Source organism: Agelaius phoeniceus, chromosome 1 (genome assembly GCF_051311805.1).
Source record: "Agelaius phoeniceus isolate bAgePho1 chromosome 1, bAgePho1.hap1, whole genome shotgun sequence".
Taxonomy (NCBI): domain Eukaryota; kingdom Metazoa; phylum Chordata; class Aves; order Passeriformes; family Icteridae; genus Agelaius; species Agelaius phoeniceus.
In genome coordinates, this window is record NC_135265.1 from 141,822,230 (window position 1) to 141,848,094 (window position 25,865).

General features: G+C 39.7%; 1 protein-coding gene across 5 annotated transcripts in view; it reads left to right on the forward strand.

Annotated features, from left to right (window-relative positions):
• COL14A1 (collagen type XIV alpha 1 chain) overlaps window positions 1-25,558 on the forward strand; it is a 113,878-nt gene extending 88,320 nt beyond the window's left edge. For 3 of the 5 annotated variants that reach the window (XM_077188553.1, XM_077188575.1, XM_077188558.1), the window contains 12 exons: window positions 2,749-2,802; window positions 3,206-3,301; window positions 4,554-4,607; window positions 5,045-5,098; window positions 10,664-10,717; window positions 11,600-11,671; window positions 13,715-13,750; window positions 14,168-14,234; window positions 14,735-14,923; window positions 22,107-22,184; window positions 23,119-23,274; window positions 24,633-25,558. In XM_077188553.1, the coding sequence (XP_077044668.1) occupies window positions 2,749-2,802; window positions 3,206-3,301; window positions 4,554-4,607; window positions 5,045-5,098; window positions 10,664-10,717; window positions 11,600-11,671; window positions 13,715-13,750; window positions 14,168-14,234; window positions 14,735-14,923; window positions 22,107-22,184; window positions 23,119-23,274; window positions 24,633-24,955 (1,233 nt within the window). In that variant the 3' untranslated portion in view covers window positions 24,956-25,558. Of the gene's footprint in view, window positions 1-2,748; window positions 2,803-3,205; window positions 3,302-4,553; window positions 4,608-5,044; window positions 5,099-10,663; window positions 10,718-11,599; window positions 11,672-13,714; window positions 13,751-14,167; window positions 14,235-14,734; window positions 14,924-22,106; window positions 22,185-23,118; window positions 23,275-24,068 lie in introns of all 5 variants that reach the window. The other 2 variants (XM_077188564.1, XM_077188571.1) reach the window with 2 other exon arrangements.
• Window positions 25,559-25,865: the final 307 nt, after the last annotated feature.

The following is a 25,865-nucleotide window of genomic DNA, read 5'->3' on the forward strand; positions in this document are numbered from 1 at the left end:
GACTGTTAAAAAGAAATGAGGAGGTCTTGTACTTGCGGGGTTTCCAGATGAAGGCAGGAATGATGCATCTGGCTCCATGCTCTTTGAAGGCTAATTTAATATTTTAAGATACTATGTTATAATAAAGAATTCTATACTAAACTATACTAAAGAATAGAGAAAGGATACTTACAGAAGCAAGTGTGCTAAAAGATACTACTAATAAACTCGTGACTCTTCCAGAGCCTCGACACAGCTTGGCCATGATTGGCCATTAAGTGTAAACAATTCACACAAAACCAATAAAACAATCACCTGTTGGTAAACCATCTCCAGCTACATTCCAAAGCAGCAAAACACAGGAGAAGTAAATGAGATAATATTGTTTTCCTTTTTCTCTGAGGCTTCTCAGCTTCCCAGGAGAAGAATCCTGGCAAGGGGATTTTTCCAGAAAATGTGACAGTGACAAGGAGGTGTCTTGATAACAGTAGATTAAGACCCATTTCTGGAAGAAAGTACCGGCTACTAAGAAGTTATTCAAAATAAGAGAAGGCATAACAAGAATTTTTGGCCAGAAAAAAAAACACAAAAAACCCCCAAAAAACTGAAATTGATCACACAGGCTTAGTAGTGCCGGGGAATAACCACCAAAATAAGTTTATGAAAAAAATGAGGGGGCCTCTTCTGATGTTTTCATATTAAATAAATGCTCTTCTGGAAATTGTGCTTTTACCAAACAAGGTTACTGAGTTGGACATGAACAAGTACACCAACAGTTGTCCAACATGGACAAGTGTGCCAACTTCAGCACGACTCCAAAAGCACATCATTTAATGGCTCAGCATCAGGCTATTTTTAAGCATATATTCTTAGTAAAAATACAATCTATTTATGAGAACAAAATGGGAGAAAACTGTGTTTGTGTTTATGTTAAAAAGTTGCAGTCATTGTGCTGGGGAATTTTTAATCTCAGAGTAAGGCAGAGGAAGGAGAAAGGACAGCAGATTGGAATGCAGAAATATGAGTATCTGTAATTTTGCAACTGGCAATTGGAACTTGGTTGCATGGAGAGCATGGGATGAGATTTTAGGGTCAGAGCTAGCCGTGGTGGAATGAGTTGTGGCCATGGAGAGGTGGGATGGAAGAAAGAAGCCTGAGGGAGCTGGGAGAGGTAATGGAAAATTGTTCTGTGATTATATGTGAAGACCATGTCATGACACCTTCATTGAAGGGCAATAGTACACTGGGATTTCCAGATATTTCTGTTATTTCTTCTATTTAAAGTCTCATAGATACTGCATATAAGCATGTTTTCTATTCTTATTGCTTTTACTGCTGTTGTTGTAAGTACTTACTGTAGCCCCTAAAGAGTTCTATTCAACTATGGTGTCTAGTTGTACAAGGTCCTTTATGAGTACAATGATAGGCAGAATACCTGTAAAGCTCATATTCCAGAGATTAGGCAATATACTCAGATGGGGGAAGAGGGAAACTGATGTGAAAAAGAAGTTATTTATGCTGTCCTAGAACAGAAAGCACATGTAGATGCTGTTGCAAAACACATTCATGGCAGCCATCCACAGATATATGGTACTCCAGTGTCTCAGATGATAGGAATAAAGAAGGCTAAAGTTGGTTAATAAACGATGAGCAGATGTAGGTATTGCTGAAGAAAGCAAAAAAGAGAAATATGTCCATAAGAGCATTTTACCTAAGAATAGCTCCAAATTAAACCATGGTGTAGATCTAGTAGGGTCTGGAGTTGTCCTTGCTGAAAACTGTCCCTAAGTCATTAGGATGACAGAATTATAGAACTGTTTATGTTGGAAAAGACCTTCAAGATGATTGAGTCCAGCCGTTAACCCAGTACTGCCAAGTCTGTCACTAAACCATGTCCCCAAGTGTCTGCCACATCTACATGTTTTTTTAACAGCTCTGGGGATGGTGACTCCACTATGTCCCTAGGCAGCCTGTTCTAAAGCTTGACAACCCTTTCTGTGAAGAAATTTTTCATAATATCCAATGGAAACCTCCCACAGTTCAACTTGAGGCCACCTCCTCTCATCCTGTGGCTGTTACCTGGCAGTAGAGCCTGACTCCCACCTGGCTACAGCCTCCTTCAGGGAGTTGTAGAGTGACAAGGTCCCCTCTGAGCCTCTTTTTCTCCAGGCTAAACAACCCCAGCTCCCTCAGCTGCTCCTCATCAGACTTGTGCTCCAGACCCTTCCCCAGCTCTGTTGTCCTTCTCTGGATGTGCTCCAGCCCCTCAATGTTATTCTTGTGGTGAGGGGCCCAGAACTGGACACAGGATTTGAGGTGTGGCCTCACCAGCGCTGAGTACAGGGGCCATGGTCCTGCTGGCCATGCTGTGTCTGATCAAGGCCAGAATGCTCTTGGCCTTTCTGGGAACTCAGCCTTTAACAATGTGATTTTGGTGAGAACAGACAGATGTGCAGGAGGTTTCAGCAACTGGAAGGGAACCCATGACCACATTTCCATCCATATCATAGCTTTCAGTGTTATTTTGATTCTTACGTAGTGTACATTCTTGGCTCTAAGAAGTCACATCTGTGTTTAAATCTGTTCCTGTGCATGGCTACACTTCAGTATGTTCCCAGTTTAATTACTCCAGTGGAAGGATATCGACAGGATATTTACTGATTCTTGAATGCTGATTCAGGAACAGGAAGAATCTGTTTGGGCTTCGCTGGATTTCATTTCTGTTTGAGAGTTTTGGTTTTCAGTGAGTCTCGTGCTTGTGCTTTTCAGGGTGGCCCAGGAGTCAGAGGTGCCAAAGGTCATCGTGGTGATCCAGGTCCAAAGGTACTTTTTAAAGCGCTCTACATTTGACAGATGCATGGGTTCTTGGTTTATCTCTGCTGCATGGAAACCCTGAAATGAATTCCAGGTTGTCTCTGGCTTTTTTGAGGAAAAAGCATAGTGAAATGTCACTGGCATTTACTGTGTCTCTTTCCAAAACAATTACTTGTCCTATTTGTTTCTTGACAAAAGATATAAAATTCAGAATTCTGCTTTCACAGAATAAATAATCCTCTTTTTTTGTGTGTTTATAAAGGAACCAGACAGTTTTAAATTAAACCCTAACTGCTCAAATATCTTAACTCATATTTCAGATGTCTTTGAATCTATTGGCATTTAATTCTTCAAACAGAAGCTGCCTTTGTCCATATGATAAGAGTTTAACTTATGTCCTGTGCTACTTTAGGGACCAGATGGACCTCGAGGTGAAATTGGTGTTCCTGGACCGCAGGGACCTCCTGGACCACAAGGACCCAGTGGACTTTCTATTCAAGGGCTTCCAGTGAGACTTAAAAAATCAATAGGCATTTTTCTATGATCTTTTAAACAGCAAATAGCTTAGACTAGACTGAAATAGCTTTTGGTGTTGTGATCAGAATCTGAATTTTAGTATTTGAGGTGAAATCACAGATGTGGGTTTGACCTCCAGTGAACGTGGGTTCAATGCCAGAATTTCTGGGTTTTTATTTTGAACAGAATTTTTAGTCATCTGAAAGTATTTGATTGCAGGTTGAATATGACCTGGGTATTAGCATCCAAGCCTGGATTCAAGGGAAAATAAATTGCGGTGGGGGTTGTGACATGGCAGTTGACCAAAATGTTAATATTTCCTCTTTTTCTGGCTGTACTGCTCATTGCAGATCAGTTCTGACTTGAAAGGTGTACCCAAGCAAGAACACCATATTCTCTGCCAAAATTAAGCAATACTATTCATTACATAATAAAATCTATCATCAGAGGAAGTGATTAGGACTGGATTTGCAAGGCTATTGTGAAATAAGTCACAGAATTTCATTATAAATAAACATAGTTAGAATAATGAATCAGTAGCACTTATCTTGTTTCATACACCTCTCCAGTAGACGGGTACAGACAAGCCTAGAAAAGTAGTAATACATATATTACTTTCTGCTAGTTTATTTTTCCAAATTTACTACATTATAATAAAATGTCATCCTTTTCCAGCCTATATGATACTAATGAAAAATATAATGGTTTACCAAAGCTATATATTCTTGATTGTGTTGTCATAGAGAATAATAAGAATACTTTAATTATAAGAGCAGTTATTTAATAGAGAAATTTATTTTTTATAAAAAGTAACATTTATTTATTATTTAGAAAAGTATATTCTTCTCATGCATATGTACCATAGAAACATGCCTAGTTTCCACAGTAAACCCATTTTTTCACCATTATTGGAGATACTGCTGAGGCCTGAAGTGAAACCAATTCCTTTAAAGGGAAAAAGAAAATTGCTACCCTTTTTTTGTAACAAAATGTACCCAGGTTATTTATGAAACCTTTTAAAATTAGGGTTTTTTAAAAATGTTTATAACTTCTACGTTTGCATTTTTGCAAATAAGAGTCTTGCAAATAAGAGTCTTTTTGTTTGCTTTCAGAAAGAAACAATTTGTTTTCTTACTGGTTTCCTTTGTTGTTTTTTGGGATTTTTTTAAGAAGCTGAAGGGAGCCATTAAAAACAGAAATGTAACCATGTATTTTGTTTGCTATGTGTGATTGTTTATTTGCAGGGGCCACCCGGTGAAAAGGGAGAGAAGGGAGATCTTGGTTTTCCTGGCCTGCAGGTATTCCCTATTGTACACCCTGTCACTGACTAAGTTTGAATGTTGAATTGGCATCATTGTGAGTTTAGGGCACATTTTACAAACTGATGAGAAATGTATTGTTGGGGTGAATTTGAACAGGGATTTAGAAAGAGGAGGAATCCAGGGTATGTTGGTGTGCAGCAGCTGATTCACTTGGGCCTGAAAAGCTGGTTACTTTCTTGTTTAATGCTGAGATTGTGCCTCTGTAGACTCAACATCTCTGCATTTCAATGATGTGTGTTTACCCATCTCTCATTCCACAGAAATACCTTCTTTACTGAATCTCTTCTATGGTGTCACCCATTATTGAGCTTCCTAGTTCCATTTATCCAAAACATGTCATACAGTTTTACTCAAAATTTTTTTGGATTCTGTTAATTTGATCTCATAATTTTATCTCCTTTTATAATGCTTAGGGAGTCCCAGGAGCCTCAGGTTCACCAGGAAGAGATGGAGCTCAAGGTCAAAGGGTAAGCTAAAATGAGTATGTTTTACATGTGTTTTGTTCCCATTCCATAATGGAAATGTTTCCCAACATGGCTGATTTATTATAATGAATGCCACCTCTGTCCTTTCTGGAGTTCATCTCTCTGTGCCAATAGGCACAAGAGGATGGACATCCTTCTGTCTGGTGATGAGGGTTGAGATGTGTAATGGGAACCCTGCACGATGCCTGTGCTTTGTGCATTTGGTATTAGAAGATGTCACTTGAGTTCAGCATTGCCAATTAATCTCTTGGCTTATATATTTAAAATTAAATGGTTGTTAAATGGTGTATAATTAGTATGCAATCCAAGGCAATGATCTAAATTTGCTTTCTAGCTAAGTAATGAAACAGAGACAACCACAAGGAAATTTAACATTGAATGTAGAATGATACTTGCAGAAACAGTTGACATGAAAAAAAGGTGAAAAATATATAATAGCAAAATTTAGTCAACCTTATTCTGCTCCTGGTGAAACAACTGCAGCTACTTACAGTCTGTCTAGGAGCCAGTAAAAGAAAATTAATTTTCATTTGTGCAGTTAAGCCTATAACTCCTCTTCTTTGTCTCCTTGGGGAGACTTCTGTTTCATTATTTGTCAGATTCTGGAAAGTTATTGTTAGCATAGTACTAGATTTCTGTCTACAGCAGAAGTTCATTATGAAATATAACTTTTCAGTTTCATTTGAGCAAGATTTACATATTCATGATCCTTTTTTTGGAAATGTCAATGTAACTTGAACTTCAGAGAAATCTGGGAATTCTTTGATTTTCTGACCTTGTTATAAAAAACCCAAACCCTGTAGCAAAACATGTATCTGAACTCACTATTATGAATTTAAACATTGGCATAAACATATGTCTAGAAGTAATTCCACTGATGTTACTGTAGAATTTGGGAAATAGATAAGTGGTTTTTTTTTTTCTCTAAAAATCAAGAAAAGAAAGGCATTTTATTAAAATAAAGATTTATGCGATATTATCATCAGATGAATAATCTAATTGGAGGAATAGCCTTTTCATGCCACCTGTTCATCTCCAGGTTAATAGAGACCTGGACCCTGATGAACATTTGGGGTTTTGACATGTTCTGTCTGGTCTTGGTCCTGGACAAGTTGAGATGGTGCTAAACCTTGTCCAAGTGAGCTCTATGTGCCTCCTCCCCCTGCATTCCACATTGTGAGGGATGTCGAGGTGCCTGCAGTTCAAGGAGAAAAGAGCTCTGTGTTTTGATGTTATTCTGTAGCTGACCTCATACTTAGCAGAGGATGCCCTCAGCCATGCCTTGATGCCAGCCACCAGTTCAGAAGTGGTCTAGTTCTCCCACATGTGGGAGTCACCAGGTTGTTGCCAAGATGGTATTCCAGAGAAAAGCCGAGGAAGATTAGTGCAGTAAAGGCTTTTGATACAGCCTGGAAAAGTCATATGGTGTTTATTCTGTAGAATACCCCACTGTTGTCTATAAAAAGGTAGGGCAATTACATAAATTGCCTGTTTTTATAGATACAGTTATAATGCTTTGTTTGTGTGTTCTCTTTCTTCTCTGCTATTAATCATGGGAGCTGGATGAACAGCCCAGAGCTCATAAAATTAGTTCTGTTAGCCTGGTATTGTCTCTGTGAGACCCTTATGCAATGTTGTCCAGCTGTAATTATTTCTCTGGCAACAAATAATTATGCTATACTGATTTTATGGTGTTGTAACTCATTTGATTCCTGTGAAGTTATGACAACATGAAATTACTTTTAATGGGCAAAGATCCAAACCAATTATTTCACCGCAGTCTCTTTGAAGACCCAGCACTTTAAAAAAGAGATAATTCTGAAGGGCATAACTGCAGCAGCAAAGGAGAACTGGAAAATTCCTGAGAAGTAAATTGCCTTTTTGTATAATGTTCCTTTTGTTGGGTTTCCTCCTGTTAGCCAAGATGCCAAACTGTTTTGCAAGTATTATACTACTAGAACTGAGATTTTCTGTGTTTTTCTTAGCTTAGTTATCCCTTCCTCTTTAGTATTTATTGATCTTTAAGTATTTTAATTATAGTGGTAGTAGTGCTGTAGAGTACTTAGACAGGTTGTTAAATCACACTGATTTTAATGGGTGGTAAGCATAGGGCTGATATTTTTTGGGAGATCTCTGAGAACTTTGAATTGGGTATAATGTGATTAATGAAGTGCTGGAATGGAGATTCTTTTTCCTTCAGTTCCTGATAATTGGAATCACTTCACTTCTACAGTTTGTTTTCCCTTCTGTTTGTTTTGATTTCTAGTGTTCATACTTTCTGATTTTCTTTTGGAAATCAATTAAGGAAAGGGTTTGATTTTCCTTTCTTATGTTGTAATTCAACACTTAACCTAAAATTTCTTTTTTGTTTTTCTGAACTTGGTTTTTAGTCCCTGACTCATTTGCTTTTTCTTGGGTTTTAGAAAGAAATAGAATGTCTTCCCTGTCAGTTATATGAATTCATAAAAAGGTCATTTTCATAATGACCTACCCTCCCTATGAAGAAGAATGGGATGTAATAAAAATACTTTGGGAAGGTTGAATGAGAATAAAAAAGTTTTTTTCTGATAATAAAGCAAATATTAAGAATATGCATGACAATATTTTATACCTGTCTGGTAACCTATTTAAGTCTTCATCTCAGACTCCACATGAGGAACAGTCCCCTCCTCTCTCATCAGCTTCCAGAGTGTTGGAAAGATTTTATAAATGTAAAATGACTTATTTTTGTTGTGTGGCTGTAGCTGTGGTTGTTTGATGTCCTTTCTTGCTGCCCCATATTTGCAGCTAGCAATATAGGGGAGTTTTAGTAAAAAGAACAGATCATTTTTCTCCACCAACAGTCCCAAGCATTTCATGTTGACAGACAGATCTTGAGTTGGCAGTCACGTGTCCCAGGCTGCAGGGGTTTTTTAAAAGGCTCTACATGAAAATCTTTCAAGCTTGGCTCAGTAGCTTCAGTTAAGTTTTTGCTGGTATCTAGCCCTACTTGAAAAGTCACCTCTCCACAAGTTGCCTCAAATTCCAGGCTACAGAAAGCTCAAGAGTTTATAATGAGATCAGCAGCAAGTTTGATTTCAGCACCCTTGAGATTTTACCAGTGATGCCATTTGTATTTTGGCAAATAAAATCCCTTCTAAAATTTCTGTCTCTTTCTCTAGAACTTTTTTTTTCATGCCATTAGCAAAATATGTCTTAATTTAACTTTCCAAAGTGATATAAACCTTGATTTTAAGACCTACATCCTAGGTCACACATCAAAATCTGTCCTATCCTGTTCTTGGACATGCAGTTCCGTGGGAGAGAATCAGTGGCTTTGTGCAGAGTCATTTCTGTTCTGGATGTGACAGAGCTGTGTAATTCCTCCAGTGTGCTATGCAATTCCTCCAGTCATTCTCCTTGGATTAGAGGTGGTTAGGCAAAGAAGAGAATTCAATAAATGGGAGATTAAATAGCATCTACAAGGCTTCAGTACTCAGAATACAACTTTGTGAATTCTCACTGTGCTCTATTTTCTTCTACATTACATACACCAAAAATTATGGGAGAAAGAGCCAGAAGAAATAAATTCCCACTCTTCCTGCCAATTTCTTGGTACTTACTAATCTCTGCTCTCAACTCAAAAGTTCAGAATGAGTGTCAGATCCATTCTGGCCATCAGGTGGTCTGAGTAACATCATCTTCAAATGCTGCTGGCAGCACAAACAAATACCTTTAGTCTTTTACCAGTGTGAGAGAATAGGTATTGCCATACTCTTTCTTGAACCAGGCTTCTATTTGATTTATTTGAGTTATATACAGCAATTTTCACATCTAGCAAATGAAGTAGGAGGTCATCTTTTCTGGGCAATACAGACACAATGCCAAGAGAAATAAACCCTAGGAGAATAAACAGGAGGTGATTACTGAGCAGCCAGGAGTAAGAGCAATGCTCAGAAGAAAGAAATTGTGAAATATATTCCAAGAAAATGTACTGCTGATCATACTGTTAATTCTGCTCTTTGACTGGGGTGGGAGAAGAGAAAGACATACGGTTTTCTTTTTCTTTAGAAGCTTGTGTGACTCCACACTAGATCCTAGAAGTCAGTGGAAAGCACTATATTTCCTTCCTCCTAGTTAAATTAAGCCCTTAAAAGGGTCAAATGAGTTTTCATCCTGCTTTGGAACTGAGCAAAAATAAATAGAAGTTTTACATCTTTGCTTTAAAAAGTGAAACATAAATATGAAGGTGTCAGCTTCATCTCGCTACCCTGTGGAATATGAAGATGTTTCCTTTTCAAGTCTAAGGATACCTAGATAACATAATGGGAGTTGACTGTGTGGCTTATTTTATCATCAAAACACCCATGCACTAGGGCTTTTAAAAAACCTTTCCAGGTATATGGCAGATAATATTATTCCCCAGCCATTTTTTATGCCATATGATTGCAGATTTGAATAATAGTTTCCAAACTGTGCAAAGCATAAAACTAGTAGTATAGGTTATATTCATTACTAAAACCATGTCAGAAACAATGATTTGGAAAAAAAATACAAACCAAAAAAGTTGTACATTTTTCTTCTGAAGCTCCATGAGATACTGAGGCCTGGAATGTTCTTTACTCTGTGTGTCGCTATAAACATTTTCAAACATTTCAGCAATAAACCAAACGCTTTCTAGCATAAACCACCTTTCAAATTGGTCTTGAGCCAGAGGTAAAACCATATATCTCCTGTTCAGGCTGTATAGTAATTAAAGAATTGTTTAATCATCAGGCTGGTCAGAAACCCAAGCTTTTTAGCCTGTGGATACAAAATGCACACATTGGTTAATTTGTATTAACTAAATTATCTTATGTGAAGTAAAGAATACTTTATTAATAGTGTATTTTCCTCTACATCTGGTCAGTCTTTTTTTCTGTGATGTACTTGCTTTCCAGTTTCCAAGTTATCTTGAGTTTTTGGCTGTTGTTTCTGGAAGCTCTGAGGCACGTTCCTGATGGAAACCACATGAGCATTCTCACTGCTTCCCAAAGCAGGACTCGGGGATGGCTGGAGCCCATGAGCAGCACTGCTGGGCACAGAGATCCACTCTCTGTTGCCATCTTTCAGCACCTCATCAGTGACACTGGGAATGATTGCAGCCAGTGAGAACAGATGTAGAAATGTGACCTTGTGGTAGAGAGGTTTGACAGCAAAAATCCTCTTGTTTCCCTGCAGAAGTGTTCTAAGTGAAATTCACTCAGAGGTGAAAATTGCCAGTATGAAGAATTTTGTATTGATTTTTCTTCAAAAAAGTTGCGTGACTAGCTGTTGTTTGTTTTTTGGTTTTTTTTAATCTTGGTAAGCTTCTTTTTCAGAAATAAACCTCCCCAGGGCAAAGAAGGAAATTTTTTTGTAAGAGACCACTACCAACAGGTATTAATTTAGAAAAAAAACAAACAACACAACAACAAAGCAAAACAAAACCAAAGAAGAAAAGTAAAACATTTCTTCTGGATTAAACAGAATAGATTCATGACGTACATATAAAAAGCTGATGAAATTGCATTTATTTATCTTTTGTAGGGCTTTCCTGGCAAGGATGGACCCACAGGCCCACAAGGACCTCCTGGCCCAATGGTGAGTACTACCCATAGAATTTCTTACTGCAAAAGTCAGCAGGATTTGGGGGGATTACAGATCACACTGTTATCTATGCTGCAGTGGATAGAGCAAGGCCAAGGGAATTCAGAATTCTCATGATGCACTGAGTTGGCAGAGAGCTGCTTGTCCAGTGTAATTTCTTTCCACTCCTACTTAGCTCAAGAAGAAAAAGTCTCCCATAGGAAGGGGAGAGAGTTGTTTTGTCAAGATTGATAGCTTGTTCTTAGTCAAGCAACTGCACTATAAAGAGGGTATTACTGCTTTTAACATTTGAAACAAGACTTCCTTTTGGTCAAAAATTCCATAGGACTGTTAGCTGAAGTGAACCCTCAAATTTTACTTGGCTTAGAGGTTGGAGGTGAGCACAGGTGCTCCCACAGAGTAATCAAGGAAGATAACAGAGGCTACATCCAGCATCTAATGCAGGATATATGCTGCCTTCAGAATCAGTCTCAGCCTTCTCAGTTGGGGCAGCTAGGCAAAGTTAATGCCTTCTTAATAGATTTAAAAGATTAAATGAAGCTGCTGGTTGTACTGAGTATTCTCCAAGCCATCTTGTTGTTTTTTACAAAGAACATTCTGAGTCATCCCCCCTGAACACAGTATTAACATCACAGGATTCAGTCCAGTGGTTCAGCAATTTCTGCCTGTTCCAGAAAGCAAACCAAGTTATTTTTCTAAAGTGCTTTTCTCAGAGCTGTGCTTATGGTGCTCTTTTTCCTGCAAATGGCATTTTTTAGTTTTCTCTCTGGGAATCTCCAGTCCTTGACTGACAGAACTGCCTGTGTACTACTTCTCATCAGGACTGATGGATATCAATTGTCATCACCACTATTTTCCTCTTCTTTTTCCACACAGGGCATACCTGGTGCTCCAGGTGTTCCAGGTGTTACTGGAAGTCAGGGGCCACAAGGTGATGTTGGAGCTCCTGTAAGTAAAACTAATTAATATTTCACTGTCTGCTGTTGTGCTTTGGTTGGTTTCTGAGCCTGGCTTCACTGTTTGACAGAACTCCTCAATATTTATTGCCTATGGTCTGTTTGCAGTTAGTGGCTAAGTTAAACATCATATTGACCTTTCTTTGTTCATTCTTTGTAATTAAATATATTTGTTGATCTTACATACAATGTTTGGAATATAGGGATTAAAGTCAAAACACAAGATTAAAACACAGAAGTTAAAAACACAACTATGTGAATTTGAAGTCTTTGTGTAATTACATTCTTCTTTTTTTCCCTTTGCCCTTCCAGTGACTCTCTGGAAATTCAAGTCTTTGTTAACCTGAATATTTCCAAAATATTATTCTGATTTCCAAACTGTGAAAATAATATATGAATAAAAACATGGCTTTTGAGGTTACTCTGTGTTTAAATCAGAACAAATGACTAATGACTAGTGTTTTTTATATAATTTATGTTATTTTTGGAAAATTATATCCTCTATATCTAAAATTATTATTAGGAACCTCCAATATTAAGTTTATTTCTCAGATGTTATGTTTTATGAATTATTTTAAAAACCTCAGAAAGAAAAATAACTGGAAGAAAGGAATGCAACTATGAAATCAATGTGTATTTTATGTAAAAGAGAATATTTATAGTGGACTTTTTTGTCTCTGTAAGTGTTCAGACAATATTATGTATTAATATTTTAACATTTGACTACTTGTTTAATTATAAAGCCTGCTCAGCTTTTTCCCATCTATTACAGTAAACATCCTATTTAATTTTTAAAGACTTCGAAGTGGAACAGTGTGTATTTTTGTAAATTCTATTTGTAAATTCTATTTGTAGAATAGAATTTTTTTTCCAAAATCCAGTTTGGTTTGGAGATTTAGGCCAATGCAAGCATTTTTATTTGGTTAAGTGGAAGTGAAATTAAATTGATTGATAATTTATAAGCAAAGATAATCTAAATGCCCAGTTCTGCATAGTTTCTAAGTGTAATCATGGAATCTATAAAGGAAATTTGATGAGCTTTGGAACCTTTACTATAAATATATAACATGTTGACTATGCAGTTCCTGTCCAAACACATGTTCCAGATACTGAACAAAATCTTCTAGAATGTAGATATTCCTGTGAGTCATGCAAGAACTCTGCTGTGCATGGTTAGACTCTAGCTGTGCAGAAATAAACAGGTGGCTGAAAAATTACTGAGCTTTCTATTCCAAAACATAGAGTTATGGAATAGTCCTTAGAAATAGTCTTTTAGTCTTTGTAGGAGTTTCCTCTCTCCAAGGATAGAGTAAGCTGTGCTTAACCAGGTATCTGTCAGCTGGTTACCTACACAGAAGCACAGAACAGTCTGAGTGGGGAGAGAACCACAAGGATCATCAAGTCCAGCTCTCAAGTGTTTGGCCCATACAGGCATCAAACCTGTGGCCTTGGTGTTATTAGCACCAGGCTCTGGCCAACAGACCTTTCCTTGCTTCAGGAGTTCCTGAGAAATATGTAGCCTACCCCAAAAACTGAAATTGGTGAAGTTGCAAGTGACCTAGACAGCCTGTTTCAATCCATAATCCTCCTCATCATCATTACACTATTACATTATCCTTAATGTCAAGTGTAATTTTCTGTGCAGTTTAATCCCATTGCTTGCTCTGTTCATAGTGGATGCAGAGTCCCAGGACATCAAATTTCAGGCTGGTATTTTGCAAAAATTAGACCTGTTTCAGCCATGTGAAATGCATCATGTGGTGGCCTGGCCTTGCTATCATTCTGAATAAGTGAATTCAGTGTGCAGAAAACACTTGTGAAAGTCATTGTTCCCATGTAATTGCCAAAGGTGAACATTTTGTTGAGTACTGAAATGATAGAAGTGTATTTGTCACTGTCACATAACCTCCTGAAACCTTGCTTATTGCCTGTTTCTTCTCCCTTTACTACAAATCTGCAAGGCAGACAGAGTTCAGGTGTTAAAATTTTGAACAGAACAAAATGGGAATTAATTTTGTATTAAATCTTTTCATAGGGTCCTCCTGGAGCTAAGGGGGAAAGGGGTGAAAGGGTAAGTCTACATTCATGTTAGCTGCATTTTTTTCCCTGCCTGGCCTTCTGTCTCATAAAGAACTTTTCCAAAAAAATTATGTGTCTCTGTGTTTACAGGCACAGTAGTTTTCTCTTTGCAATTAAGCAAACTTTCCTTCTTTTCCAGACATGGTCTTTTACATAGCTATATTAATGTTTTCAAGGTGGGAAGTATGTGGCAGTGAGCATGCCTCCAAATCTCTCATTAGGGTTATCTTCTCAGACCTCTGATTGCTGGCCAAAAAGAGAAATGGGAACCAGTGAAATCACAAAATTTCTTTGGCTTTCCTTTCTCATCTGTGAGGATATGATGTCTCAGCAATAATAAATATCCTGCTTTGCTCAAAGTGCTGTCAGCTCGGGACTGTTTCATGACTCTGCTGCTGTTGTTTTCCAGGGGGATCTCCAGTCCCAGGCCATGGTCCGGGCTGTTGCTCGTCAAGTGTGTGAGCAGCTCATCCAAGGCAAGTACACGGACAGTCCACATGCTTCTCTCTCTGGAATGGATCTTTCCCTGCCACAGCTACTTACAAATATGACACTTTGCAAAATATCCAAGGGGATCTGTTTGTTTTAAACTAGACAGTTGAGATTTATGTTTCAACTAGATTTACGTTCAACTGGATTTGTGTCCAACTAGAGCTGATTAGCATCAGCCTTCTGAAAAAAAAGCTGGAATTGTCTCCAAGCTATTACAGTTTACAGAAGCTTCTGCTGCACCAGTTTTAAATTTTTATAGACATAAAATACAAAAGCCCCCCAACCCTTGCCAAAGTAAGAAAATAAAATCCTGCACAATAGCTCTTCCATTTTCTGTGCACTCTGTAGCCTACTATTTCTCCCCCAACAAGTGCACAGCTTCATAACACCAAACCATGACAGACCACAGCCTTGAGAACCTGCCAGTACTCTGCTGAAACTTTGCTGAACCAGATTTTCCACTGCTACTTTTTTTTCCTGACAGGTCATATGGCAAGATATAACTCGATTCTGAACCAGATCCCAAGCCAGTCTGTCTCAACTCGAACCATCGCGGGGCCTCCTGGTGAGCCAGGTCGGCCAGGGGCTCCAGGGCCACAGGGTGAGCAAGGATCACCAGGCATGCAAGGGTTTCCAGGGAGCCCTGGTCAGCCAGGAAGACCAGGAGAAAGAGGTAGGCTTCCTACTTCACAAATACCTTCCTTTCATGATACATTCTAACAGCTTTTGTGTCCTGTCTAAATGTGAAAGCAACATTTTCTCACTAATTAATTAGTGAGCTTAATACAGACCATAATGAAGGCTCTGGAGACTCTGTCATGAAAGCTATGCAGGCTTTGCCAAGTGTGTTTTGGTAGGACCAGACAGAGGTTTAATGTTTAACTGCTGAAGACTGGTGGAATTTAATTGTGCACATCCCATCACATCATGTTTCTTCTTGGTAAGACCTCAAAGTGAGCAGAATCCCTAAATGTACAAGCAAAAGAGCAATTGAAGAAAGTCAGATGTAAAACTGACATGGGGAAATGCTGAGCTTTTCTGATAACTTCAAATGTGTCAGTCTAGGAATTTCTGAGTCATGGCCACCTGAAAGGAGCAAGATTGATAAGAAGAGGGAAAAATTCCTAGTTTGAGGGGTTGAGAGAATCAAGAAGAAGAAATAGTGAGGTCAGAGACAAGTAATACACTTTACATTTACAAGAATTCTCTTTGTATTCTCATATGAAGGCTAGATCTCATTCTCCTTTCCTCCACGAGCATTGTTGAATAACAAAACAAGTTCCATGTTTGATTTACTCTCTTTCTGTGCAGCCCTGGCTATCTTTTGTGTCCCAGAGTAGCACTAACCTCAGGACATAATACTGAGTAGATCTATAATTGTGAAAGTGCTTTGAAGAACAGCACGTAAGGAGGTGACCAAAAACCCAAGAGACAAATGTGACATTCACAAGCAGTGAATTGATGTTGCTGTTACAAAATCTGCTAACTGGGATTTTAAAAATTAATTCCTGTGTAGACTGTTCAGGAGCTTAATAGTAGTTCCAGTTCACAGTAGCCATTATGACCATAGCTATAACATTGTTTTTAATAGAAAATCTTTGAGTGAACCTGTGAGTCTTGCCCTCCAGACTGTAAATTCCATCACCATTTTGAAAAAAGAGGTGAGGTTTCAGGTACTGACCCTTCAGTCCTGCTGTTGCCTGCTCCAGCTGAGTGAAAACCAGGCACTGTCCGGAAAGGCAGAGGAATGAGGGAGTGTGAGACAAGTAGAAAAGAAGATTGGAAGAGACAGCAATCAAGGAACTGACTCTAAAAAGGGTGGTCTAGAGACACTGAATGCAGATTTCAGGATATTTTATTCCACACCAGCATATTTTAGATCTTTCCCTTTTTTTGGGGACGAGGTTTTTCAAGCTAGGATTTCAGAAAAGGGACAACCAAAACACCAGGCTACAAAAAAAGGAACGTGTCCAACATGTTCTGTACTTTCCATTGTATTTGCTGTGCTGATGTCCAGACACACATTGTGGGATCCCAGAGTGATTAGATACAGTCATTTAAATGAAATATGATGTGGGTTGGCCCACTGCAGACAATATTAATGTTTGGGAAGCAGCATTTGCAGCAGAGCATAGAAAGGATAAAAAGACATTAGAAAGAATATTGCCCCTTCTCTCCCTATTACCCTTTCCCCTCTATATGGATAACTGATGCTGGAAGGGACTGATTTTGGCAGGTAGTGCTTGTGGGGAGTTTTGTACTTGGTAGAGAAAGCTCTAATCAAGCATCCTTCAGAACTGCAGTCAGATTTTCATAAAATGTGATACCAAATGTTGGGAGTGTTCTACAATATTTTCAGCTTAAAATGAGGTTGTTTCAAGAATCCATGTGTAAACTTTAAGACAAAATAATTGGCTGGTTTATTTGGAGTTGAAATGGATTTTAGGAAATTCATATAACTGCAGCCTTGAACAGAATCTGGAAGAAAGATGAAGGAGCTCCTTCAGAAACTAGGGAAAATTGTATATTAATTTATTGCTCCTTGAGGATTCGATTTCTTCAGAAGCAACTGAACTTTCAGACTGATGTGTGTTTGATGCTGTAGCACTTTACTGGGCAGGAAGATACCTTTTGCTGCAGACTCTTAGGGTATTTCTGAATCCATTTCTCTAAGCTAACCCTAAAATGCAAAAATGAAAATTAGAAATTATTTAACCAGCTTCATGCTTGTGGAGAATGATTGGAAGTTTTTCATGGATTCCCAATTCCTACTTGATTCCTAATGACATATCCTACACAGAAGCAGCAGACTAAAATTGCTCAGCTTCTGGATGGAAGGAAGGGTTTTAAAGTTTGCAGTGACAACAGAGAGGAGGGTAAATGGAGTCAGACTCCATCCCTTGCTGTGTTCTGAAACACTGTTTGCATTGAACTTGTTCAGCAAACACAATGTATCATCCTGTCCTGAAGATCTCCAGCCAGCCACCTGGAAGTCTTTATGTAAAATGTGTTTCTTTTCACTAATATCATCAGCATTTTGGTTGTATATGAAGCCAATTTAATGTTGAAGCCCAGTGCCAGATTAGCAACTCTGAAAGTCAGGCTCCACGTTTAAGTTCAGAAAATGTCCTGCAACAGAGTGTGCTAAGAACAGTCATTAGAAGGAAAAAACACCTGTTTGCTTACCTAGTAGTGTTGCTTTTTCAACACTAAAACTGTTGGAATTGCTGCAGGAGCCTGTTACTGGCTCTGAGCTGAGTGGCAAGGTGGCAAGGTTCTGGTAGAGCAGGAAGATAAAAAGGTGGGGGGAGGCCAGGTGTTTCTTTCAGCTCATCTCTCTTGCCTACCACCTCTTCAATCCCAGCCTGTAAAAAGGGTGCTCTTCAGAAAGGAGGTGTGGAACTGGTTAGAAATGGTGCACCAAAGAGAGCTGTACTGGAAATGTCAGCAGGGAGAGACATCAGTGAACTTCCCTGCAAACTTGCCTGGCCAACAGCTTCTTTTCCCTTGTTTTCCTTGTCACTCTGCCAAGCATTAATCAGAGGCTTTGGAAAGAGACATGGATTGAGTGTATGGAGTTCTGCTAGAAACCTCCACTTGAACTTCTATGTCCATGATGTCCCATTCCTGGGTGGGATTCTCTCACTAGTAACACACTGAGCTGGTCCTTCCAGGAAAGACCACCTCAGTGAGAAAGGACGAGTCATTCTCTTGACAGATCCAGTTCTCAGTGTCTGTTGCCAGCTGAGAGGCCACGTTGTATTACCAGGCCCCTGCAGCACATAATCCCAGATAAGTTACTAGAATTTTGCTCTTTGCTTATTTGCATAAGTATAGGAGTTTGGAAAAAACCCAAACACTGATTATTCACAGCCCTCATCTCTATTTTAATTTTAACTAGCTCACAGCAGTGGTTTCTATTCTCCTTTCAGCTAGTTTGAACATATTTTGTTTTGGTTTTGTTTATGATCTGGGACTAAACTAGTGTCTGGCTTCTGAGTGCCCAGGAAATAGTTGCACCTCTGCAAAATGGTATAGAAACCAAAAGAATCAACACGTTCTTTTCTTCTTTTTGGTTTTCAGTTATTTTTATAATACATGGCTTGTTTTCTCAACTTTGTGGAAAAATGGAAAAGCCATAGTAAAATTATTCTCAGGCACTGCTAACTTTCAGATGCTTTGAAAGTGCAGTTCTACTACTGAATGGACTTCAGCTCTTATGTGTTCTGAAGTGCTGAATAAAACTTACAGCTACTCAGCCCATCTCACTATGATTAAAGTACAATAAATACCTAAACTGTCACTGGGAAAGTTTCTGTTCTCAAGCACAGCTTCATCCTTATTTGCTTCCTGGCTTCATATGAAAGAGCCAGTTAAACATGTGTTATCAAAAGACACATTTACAGCTGTGATGGCAAAATTTCAGTGGAATTAAATGGAACTTTTGCCAGGTTTGTCAATTAAATATTTTTATTTCCAGTTTTAGCTTCATCTGGATTAAAAAAGAAAAAAAGCACAACAATGTGTTATTTTACACTATGCTCACAGCTGAACATCTTGAAAAAAAGGACATTTTTGGTATTAGTTTAATTTTTCTTAAGTGCAATACATAGTTCTCCTTAGTGGACAGTATTCTCTTAAAGACAAAATTAGATAAAGAACACCCGAGATTTCCATTTGTGCAGATACCATGGAAATCTATTTTTCTTTGCTAGAGAATGTGTTCATGACCTTGGTATTGTTTTCAATAACTGATGCTATCAGAGTTATCTTTAGTGAAAGGTTGGAAATCATTGATTTCAGTTGCTTGTGATCTCCATGGGGCTGAAATGAAGACATTGCTTATTTTGGATGGGGACAAGACATAAACCCATGATTAGCATGAAGGGGAGAAACAGTCTGATGGTATTGCTGAAGCATGTCCAGAGCACAACCATGAAAGCAGTTCCTGGGACCTGAAGGCATTTTTAACTCAAATGGCAAATTTTGATACACACACTTTCATTCTGAGGGCAGTTAACCATTGCAGTAACCTACAATGCAGTAACCCACAAGAGGGATGGCTTGTCTGGTTGGCTTTCTGTAAGCCATGCTCTGCTGGAACCAAAGATGACTTGGATGAATTTTCAATATTCTGCCATTTATTAGAAGTGAGCTAAGGGGTCTGTGAGTCTCTTAAGGGAACCCCATGGCTTTAACTCATGAGCATTTTGCCTTAGGAGTAGGATATTTTTGCATCGGTGTTTATGTTCTCTTTAACTTGGAAAAACTTTACTGGAAATCAGACTAAAACAAACCTGATGGAGGCTTTTATCTTGGCCTTCAGTGTTTGCTTTCAAAGAAGGTTTGCCCTGCACAAGAGATTCATCATTTATTCTAGAATGAATGTTTTCTTCTTAGCGTGAGTAGATTTGTTCCATGTTTAGCATTTCTTACTGACATTTTAGCCTGTGAACATCACATACAAGTGTGTAGTTTGGTGTGTGTTAATAATTATAAATGAGTGCATGGCAAGCTGTGATTTCAAAACATTGTGGCTGTTGCCTTTGAAGTCACCAAGTAATGTTACCATGCAGGAGGATAAGCAATGGTCCTTGTGCTAAACAGCTGGGTAGATTTCAGATGGTTGTAGTGGGTCTTTTCTTCTCAAGAAAAAAGCAATTCACACAAACAGACTTTGCCTTTTGCAAAGGGAAAACCTTTCCCTGCAGATCCTGTGGGGCAAGAGATAATTTGGACACACGTACCTTGTTACAAGTACAGTACAGAGAATTGCAATAGATGAGTTTCTGCATATGTTTGAAGCAAGTCAGGGCTAAGCAAAATTTCAAGCATGTGGAAAAAAACACCACCCTTACTTCAAAATTATGCAACTGAAGGAAATAAAAGGCAAAAAAGAGAAACAGGCAATGCCTTAACTATGCCAGGACAGTGGCAAAGAACCTTGTAGAGGTAAGGTAAAGAGGTCATCCATGCTTTGGTTAAAAATGATGTGCTCACTGTGGTTTTACTGGTTGCAGTGGTGTGGCCTGTGTTTTCCATGTGGTTGGGTCAGACAGTATGTTGTCCTAGAAGCCTCTTGTTCCTGCAGAAGACCCAGAACTCCTCCACAGATACTGAATCCACTTCAGTTCAGCAGACTAATATTTGATAAACTTGATGTGAGCAATTCTTTGCCACTGATAGGTTTTAATTACAATTTTTCTCACACTTAGACTTTTTATTTACTTATTTGCTTCCATTACAAATTAGTTTAAGAAGGTAAGAAAGATCTGTGACTCCCTGAGGGAAACCTGATGAGGAGGGGCTGAGGCCACTTGGTTTGTTCAGCCAGGAGACTGAGGAGAGACCTCACTGCAGTTACAACTTCCTCATGAGGAGAAGAGTAGGTGCAGGCACTGATCTCTTCTCTGTGGTGACAGTGACAGAACCTGAGGAAATGGCCTGAAGTTGTGTCAGGGGAGCCATAGATTAGATATCAGGAAAAGGTTTTTCTCCTGCTATCTAATCTATGTTTAGGGTGTTTGGGCACAGGAACAGCTCCCCAGGGCAGTGGTCGCAGCACCAAGCTTGACAGAGCTCAAGAAGTGTTTGGACAATGCTCTCAGGCACAGGGTGTGACTCTTGTGATGGTCCTATGAGGGCTGGGAACCAGACTTGATGATCTTTGTGGTGTCTTCCAACTGAGCATATTCTGTGATTCTATGATTCCTTGCAAAAATGAGGTGTTCTCCAGCTGTTTTGCCCTAAGAGGCAGCAGTTACCTGAGGGAAGGAGCCCAGTCAGTTGGAACTGTGGGTATTACCCCATCCAGGGCAGCAGCTGTTTTCTTTCTGCTCTGTGTTGATGAAGGTGCCGTGTATAGACTTTGATTCTGAAAGCAGGGAAACTGTGAAGCCAGGAGAGCAATTACCAGTGCTGGGAGGGAGGTCTGGAAAATGGGGGGGGAAGTCCCACAAACCAGCCAGGATTTGGTGTCTTTGACCCATCCAAATCAAACACAGACTTTATGAGAATTTCCAAGTCACTAGTGGAAACTCAGGGTCTGGAATTGATATTTTTGACACCTACTATAGTTCAACACTGCTTATTGTGATGGCTGCATATAGAAAGTGTTTTTATAGGATGCCATAGTGGTAGTGCAGAAGGAGATGGAAAGCTGGAATTAAGCAGTGCTTTCTCTGAATTACTAGATTTGTGATCTCCACAGATCAGGTACAAGGAGAGAAATTTAGTGCCACGAGCGAGTGCAGGAGCACAACTCACTGGGTCTGCCTCTTGGAATGTCAGAGTTTCAAGACTGGGAAACACTTGGATTGGGCTTTACTTGGGGGTCAGCTTTTGACTGCAATGAAACTCCTTTCTCATGTTTTAGCAAGAAACTGCCATAACTGCTAACAACTTTCTCCATGAACAATTGTGCTGTACCACTCTTTGGTGGGTGAATGTTTGAATGAAAATTTGCTGTAGCACTGAAATTTGACTTTTTTGGGCCACACAGTAATTTATAGCTACGAGGCTTGGAAGACTCTTCTGACTTACAATAGTTGCACGTTGGGGTAGTCCAGAGGGAGCTTTCCACAGGAAGTGCAGCCTGGAAACTGGCTGATGCCTCTGCATACCATCCTGATGAAACCACCATGGCAGCAGGAATGTTTAAGACCCCAAGAATGACATATCCCTTCAGAGGCTGTCAGGGGAGGGATGGAAAAAGAACCAAATAATATTTATTTTTCACCTTCTTTCTTTGCCATCTGTTTTTAGATGAAAAATAGCATATGGAACTATAATCCTGGTTAAATAATAAACACTGCTCACGCTTTTGATCAAAATGTAACTGAATACTATTTCCTTAGGTTTACCAGGTGAGAAAGGAGAGAAAGGCAATCCAGGTGTTGGAACACAAGGACCCCGAGGCCCACCAGGATCCACAGGTAAATTTACATTTGAGGCATCTGGATTAGACCATTCTGACCATGCATGAGGAAGCTTACAACAGCTCTGTCTCCTTAAGGAGAGTAGCAGAAGAGTAGCAGTTCAGGCACCCTAACTGCCATAATGTTCTTACTATGTAATATCATGTTGGGATGTGCCACATGATGGTGTCACCCATCACACAAGTATTTTCATTTTCCCTATGATAAACTGCTTCCCCAAGCCCACCGTTTTAAAATGTTTCATGTATTTTTTTTTCCAGACACGGGTTCTAGAAAGGGAAAAAATTAATCTGGACTAATTACATTTGTTTCTCATTGACTAAATGTCATACCTAAATGTGAGTTGACAGAGAAATGTATAGTAATTAAGCACATTATAATCACATGAATTTATATTTAGGTCCTGAAAAAGCAGAGAGAGTGATAACCGGGTCCTGTTGAAACAGGAATAAAATTGCACTGCCCTCAGGAGGATATCCTGGCTGTTAGGCACTGGTATCGAGTCACAGCATTACCCAGAATCTGTATTGAAAGGGAGTGGGTAGAATCAAGAGCTGTGCAGGCATCCAGGGCTGTCCTTTCCCCATGTAAATCCCTTTCCAGAAGTCTGATGTTCGGTGAAACATTTGCTCCAGTTCTGCCTAGAAGCTGTCTCTGGCGAGGAAAATGAAGCAGCAGCCAGAGAGGAAGCTCATTGGAAGTGGGTCTCCTCTCAGGCTGCTGCTCTGTCTTCCTTGCCAAAGGCTGAAGTCTTCCCTCAGCTTGCCCAGGGGAGCCAGAGCCAGGATGCCTCGCTCCTCCTCTCAAGCTGTCTCCTGGAAGTGTTTATAACACACTCAGTGCCATGTTTTCCAGGCCAGGAAAGATGGCCTCATATCCCTGCTTTCATGAACGACACTATGCAGATGTTTCATCTCCCTGTTCTATGCAGGACCTCCAGGAGAAAGTCGGACTGGCAGCCCGGGACCACCAGGATCTCCAGGCCCACGAGGTCCTGCTGGTCACACGGGGTCCCCGGGCTCAGCGGGTCCTGCTGGGCCTCCAGGGTACTGTGACCCATCCTCCTGCGCTGGCTACGGCATGGGAGGTGAGTAGTGAGGAGTCGGGACAGCTGCCCTTTGCAGAGGTGTGGGTGGCACTTTCTAACAGCCCAAGTGAGATGGAGGCTACCAATGAAACTTGCACTAAAATGTGGTGGCTCCCTAAAAACTTGCGTGTCCAGTGTGGCTCTACTTTGTGGGACTGCAGCATGAAGAGAAGGTGACCCAGCATAGTGACCAAAGGAAGTGACCTCCGACTGCTCCCAGCCTGTAAAACTGATCCTGCCTAGTGGGTTTTGTCCTGTACGTGTTTGTGTAGCTGTATGAGCCTGCTCCATCTCCATATTCTGTGTTGAAGCCCTACCAACTCATGTTTGTGACAGCAGAGTTTTTACACTTGTAGTTTTTCAAACGTGTTGCTCAACCTCCCCTTCCATGTGCCTCTGAGTGGCATGAGAGCATGACCCTTACTAAACCTGTAGTAGTGTAACCTGGCACAGGGATGCACGTGTCCATCATTAACCAGTGAAGCCATCTGGAGAAAATGATTCCTTCTATATCTTCTCTGTATCCTACTTTCCCATCTTGTTATAGCACGGAGAGGCCATGGGAAGAAGTTAACACAATTACCAAAACTTAAATCACCCAACCTAAAATCAAAATTAATTAGTAGAGTGCTAAACTACAAATGTTATGCATAAGGCATATTTGTTTGATGTTTACAGTTTAATCTGCCCCTGAGCTGATTTGTATGTTTTACTTACCTGAATGTTTTTGTTGTCGTCTCTTCCTATCCTTTTCTCCTCACTTCCCCTCCCTGTTGTTCATTTCCTGTTTTAAGGCCCAATCCCTTACAATGGCTACGAATCCAGAAGGTGAAAGGCTCATTCTGGTTCAGGTCTCATTGGGCTGAAGGTCAGAGATGGATGCTGAACTGCTCTGTGCTTTCCAGCAACGATAATGACTACCACTAATGAACTTACAGCTGCTGTACATGCACTTGGCTTCCTGGCACTGCTAAAAAATTATTGCCTGACCCATTTTTGCCTGCTGCTCATGTATTCTAGCTCGTAATTGGAATAAGCTATGGCAGGCAGAGTGTGCAGTGTATAATGAGCACAGTATTACAATCGGACATTTGACAAATTGCGGTGGTGGTTTCCAACTAACTTGGCTGTCTGTTGGTGGGTTTCCAATTGCTCCAGCTTATTAATTTTGTTAAATGTTTTCATTGTTCCTTTATGTGAATAAAAGATGTGTATTTAAAGATATATATATACACTCACACACATGATATAGAAATATATCTATATATAAAATGTCAATTTCCTAATGAATGCTTTAATTTTCTACTCCCCTTCTCCTGTGTTAACCGTATGAATACTCTTGGTGGTGGTGGGTTAAGGTGGATACGGTGAGCCAACTGATCAAGACATCCCAGTAGTGCAGTTGCCACATAACTCCTACCAAATCTATGACCCTGAGGACCTTTATGATGGTGAGCAACAGCCGTACGTAGTTCACGGGTCCTACCCCTTACCATCCCCATACGCCCAGTCCTATCCATCACCTCATCTTGCTCAACCAGAGTTTACTCCTGTCCAAGAAGAGATGGAAGCCGTTGAGCTGAGGTCCCCGGGAATCAGTCGCTTCGCAAGGAGGATAGCCAAAAGGAGTGCCAGGACCCCAGAACGCACAAAGGAGAACGGAAAAAGCCCCTCTCAATGAACTGGTTAAAAAAGGGAAACATTTTATGCACACCTGTGTTTGGCCTTTTGCCCTGGTGCCTCACCTCTCACTGAAGATGTTTACAGGCTCTTATGTTAAAGGAGAAAAAAGTGTACATGGCCAGTTGACACAACAAATAATGGTAATTATCTTGCATGCCAGAAGTTTAGTATGTTAGTGGGTTGGTGCTAGCTGATGATGAAAGGTCACTTGTAGATCTTTCTCTGGAGTACTGTTCCGTTCACTCTTCAAACTGTAGCTGAAAAATTCATCTGGCTAGGTGGTGTATGTAGAACCGTTCACAAAAGTTCATGTTTTGTTATCCATTTTTTACCAGTTGATTACTTTCTCTTTGTTTTGGATTAATTGCTTTACTAGCAGAGTAACCTGACTAAATCCACTGGAGAACAATGCATCAGGTGTCCTTGCACCCCAGTTATCATCCTTTTGTAAAGATTTCTTACATTAACAGACCACTGTTTTCTTAACTCACCTAAAATAAATACACAAGAATGTTCCATGAGAGTACACTGATAATTTATTGTGAACCTCTTTCATTTCTGTTTTGTACGCAAATAAAAGTGGCAAGCTTTTGTATGGTAATTCTGTATTCATTTGACTTTTAACTCAAAACAATTGCATTAGATCTTCAGGGGACAGAATGTAGTGAGAAGGAAATACATTTCCTGTTTTCAATACTTTGGGGCAATAGTTTTATTTTAAAGGATGTAGTAAAAACATTATTTAGCCTTATTTTTTAAATAGTTGCAGACAGTAACTGAGCTGAGGTAGTTGTACCAACTGCAGATGTGAGATTCCTCATGTCAACATTCCCAAGTCAAAAGACTGGGAGGTGTAGTTGGGATGGCAACTTGGATCAGCTACTGAGGAGAGGAAGGCAAAACACCAA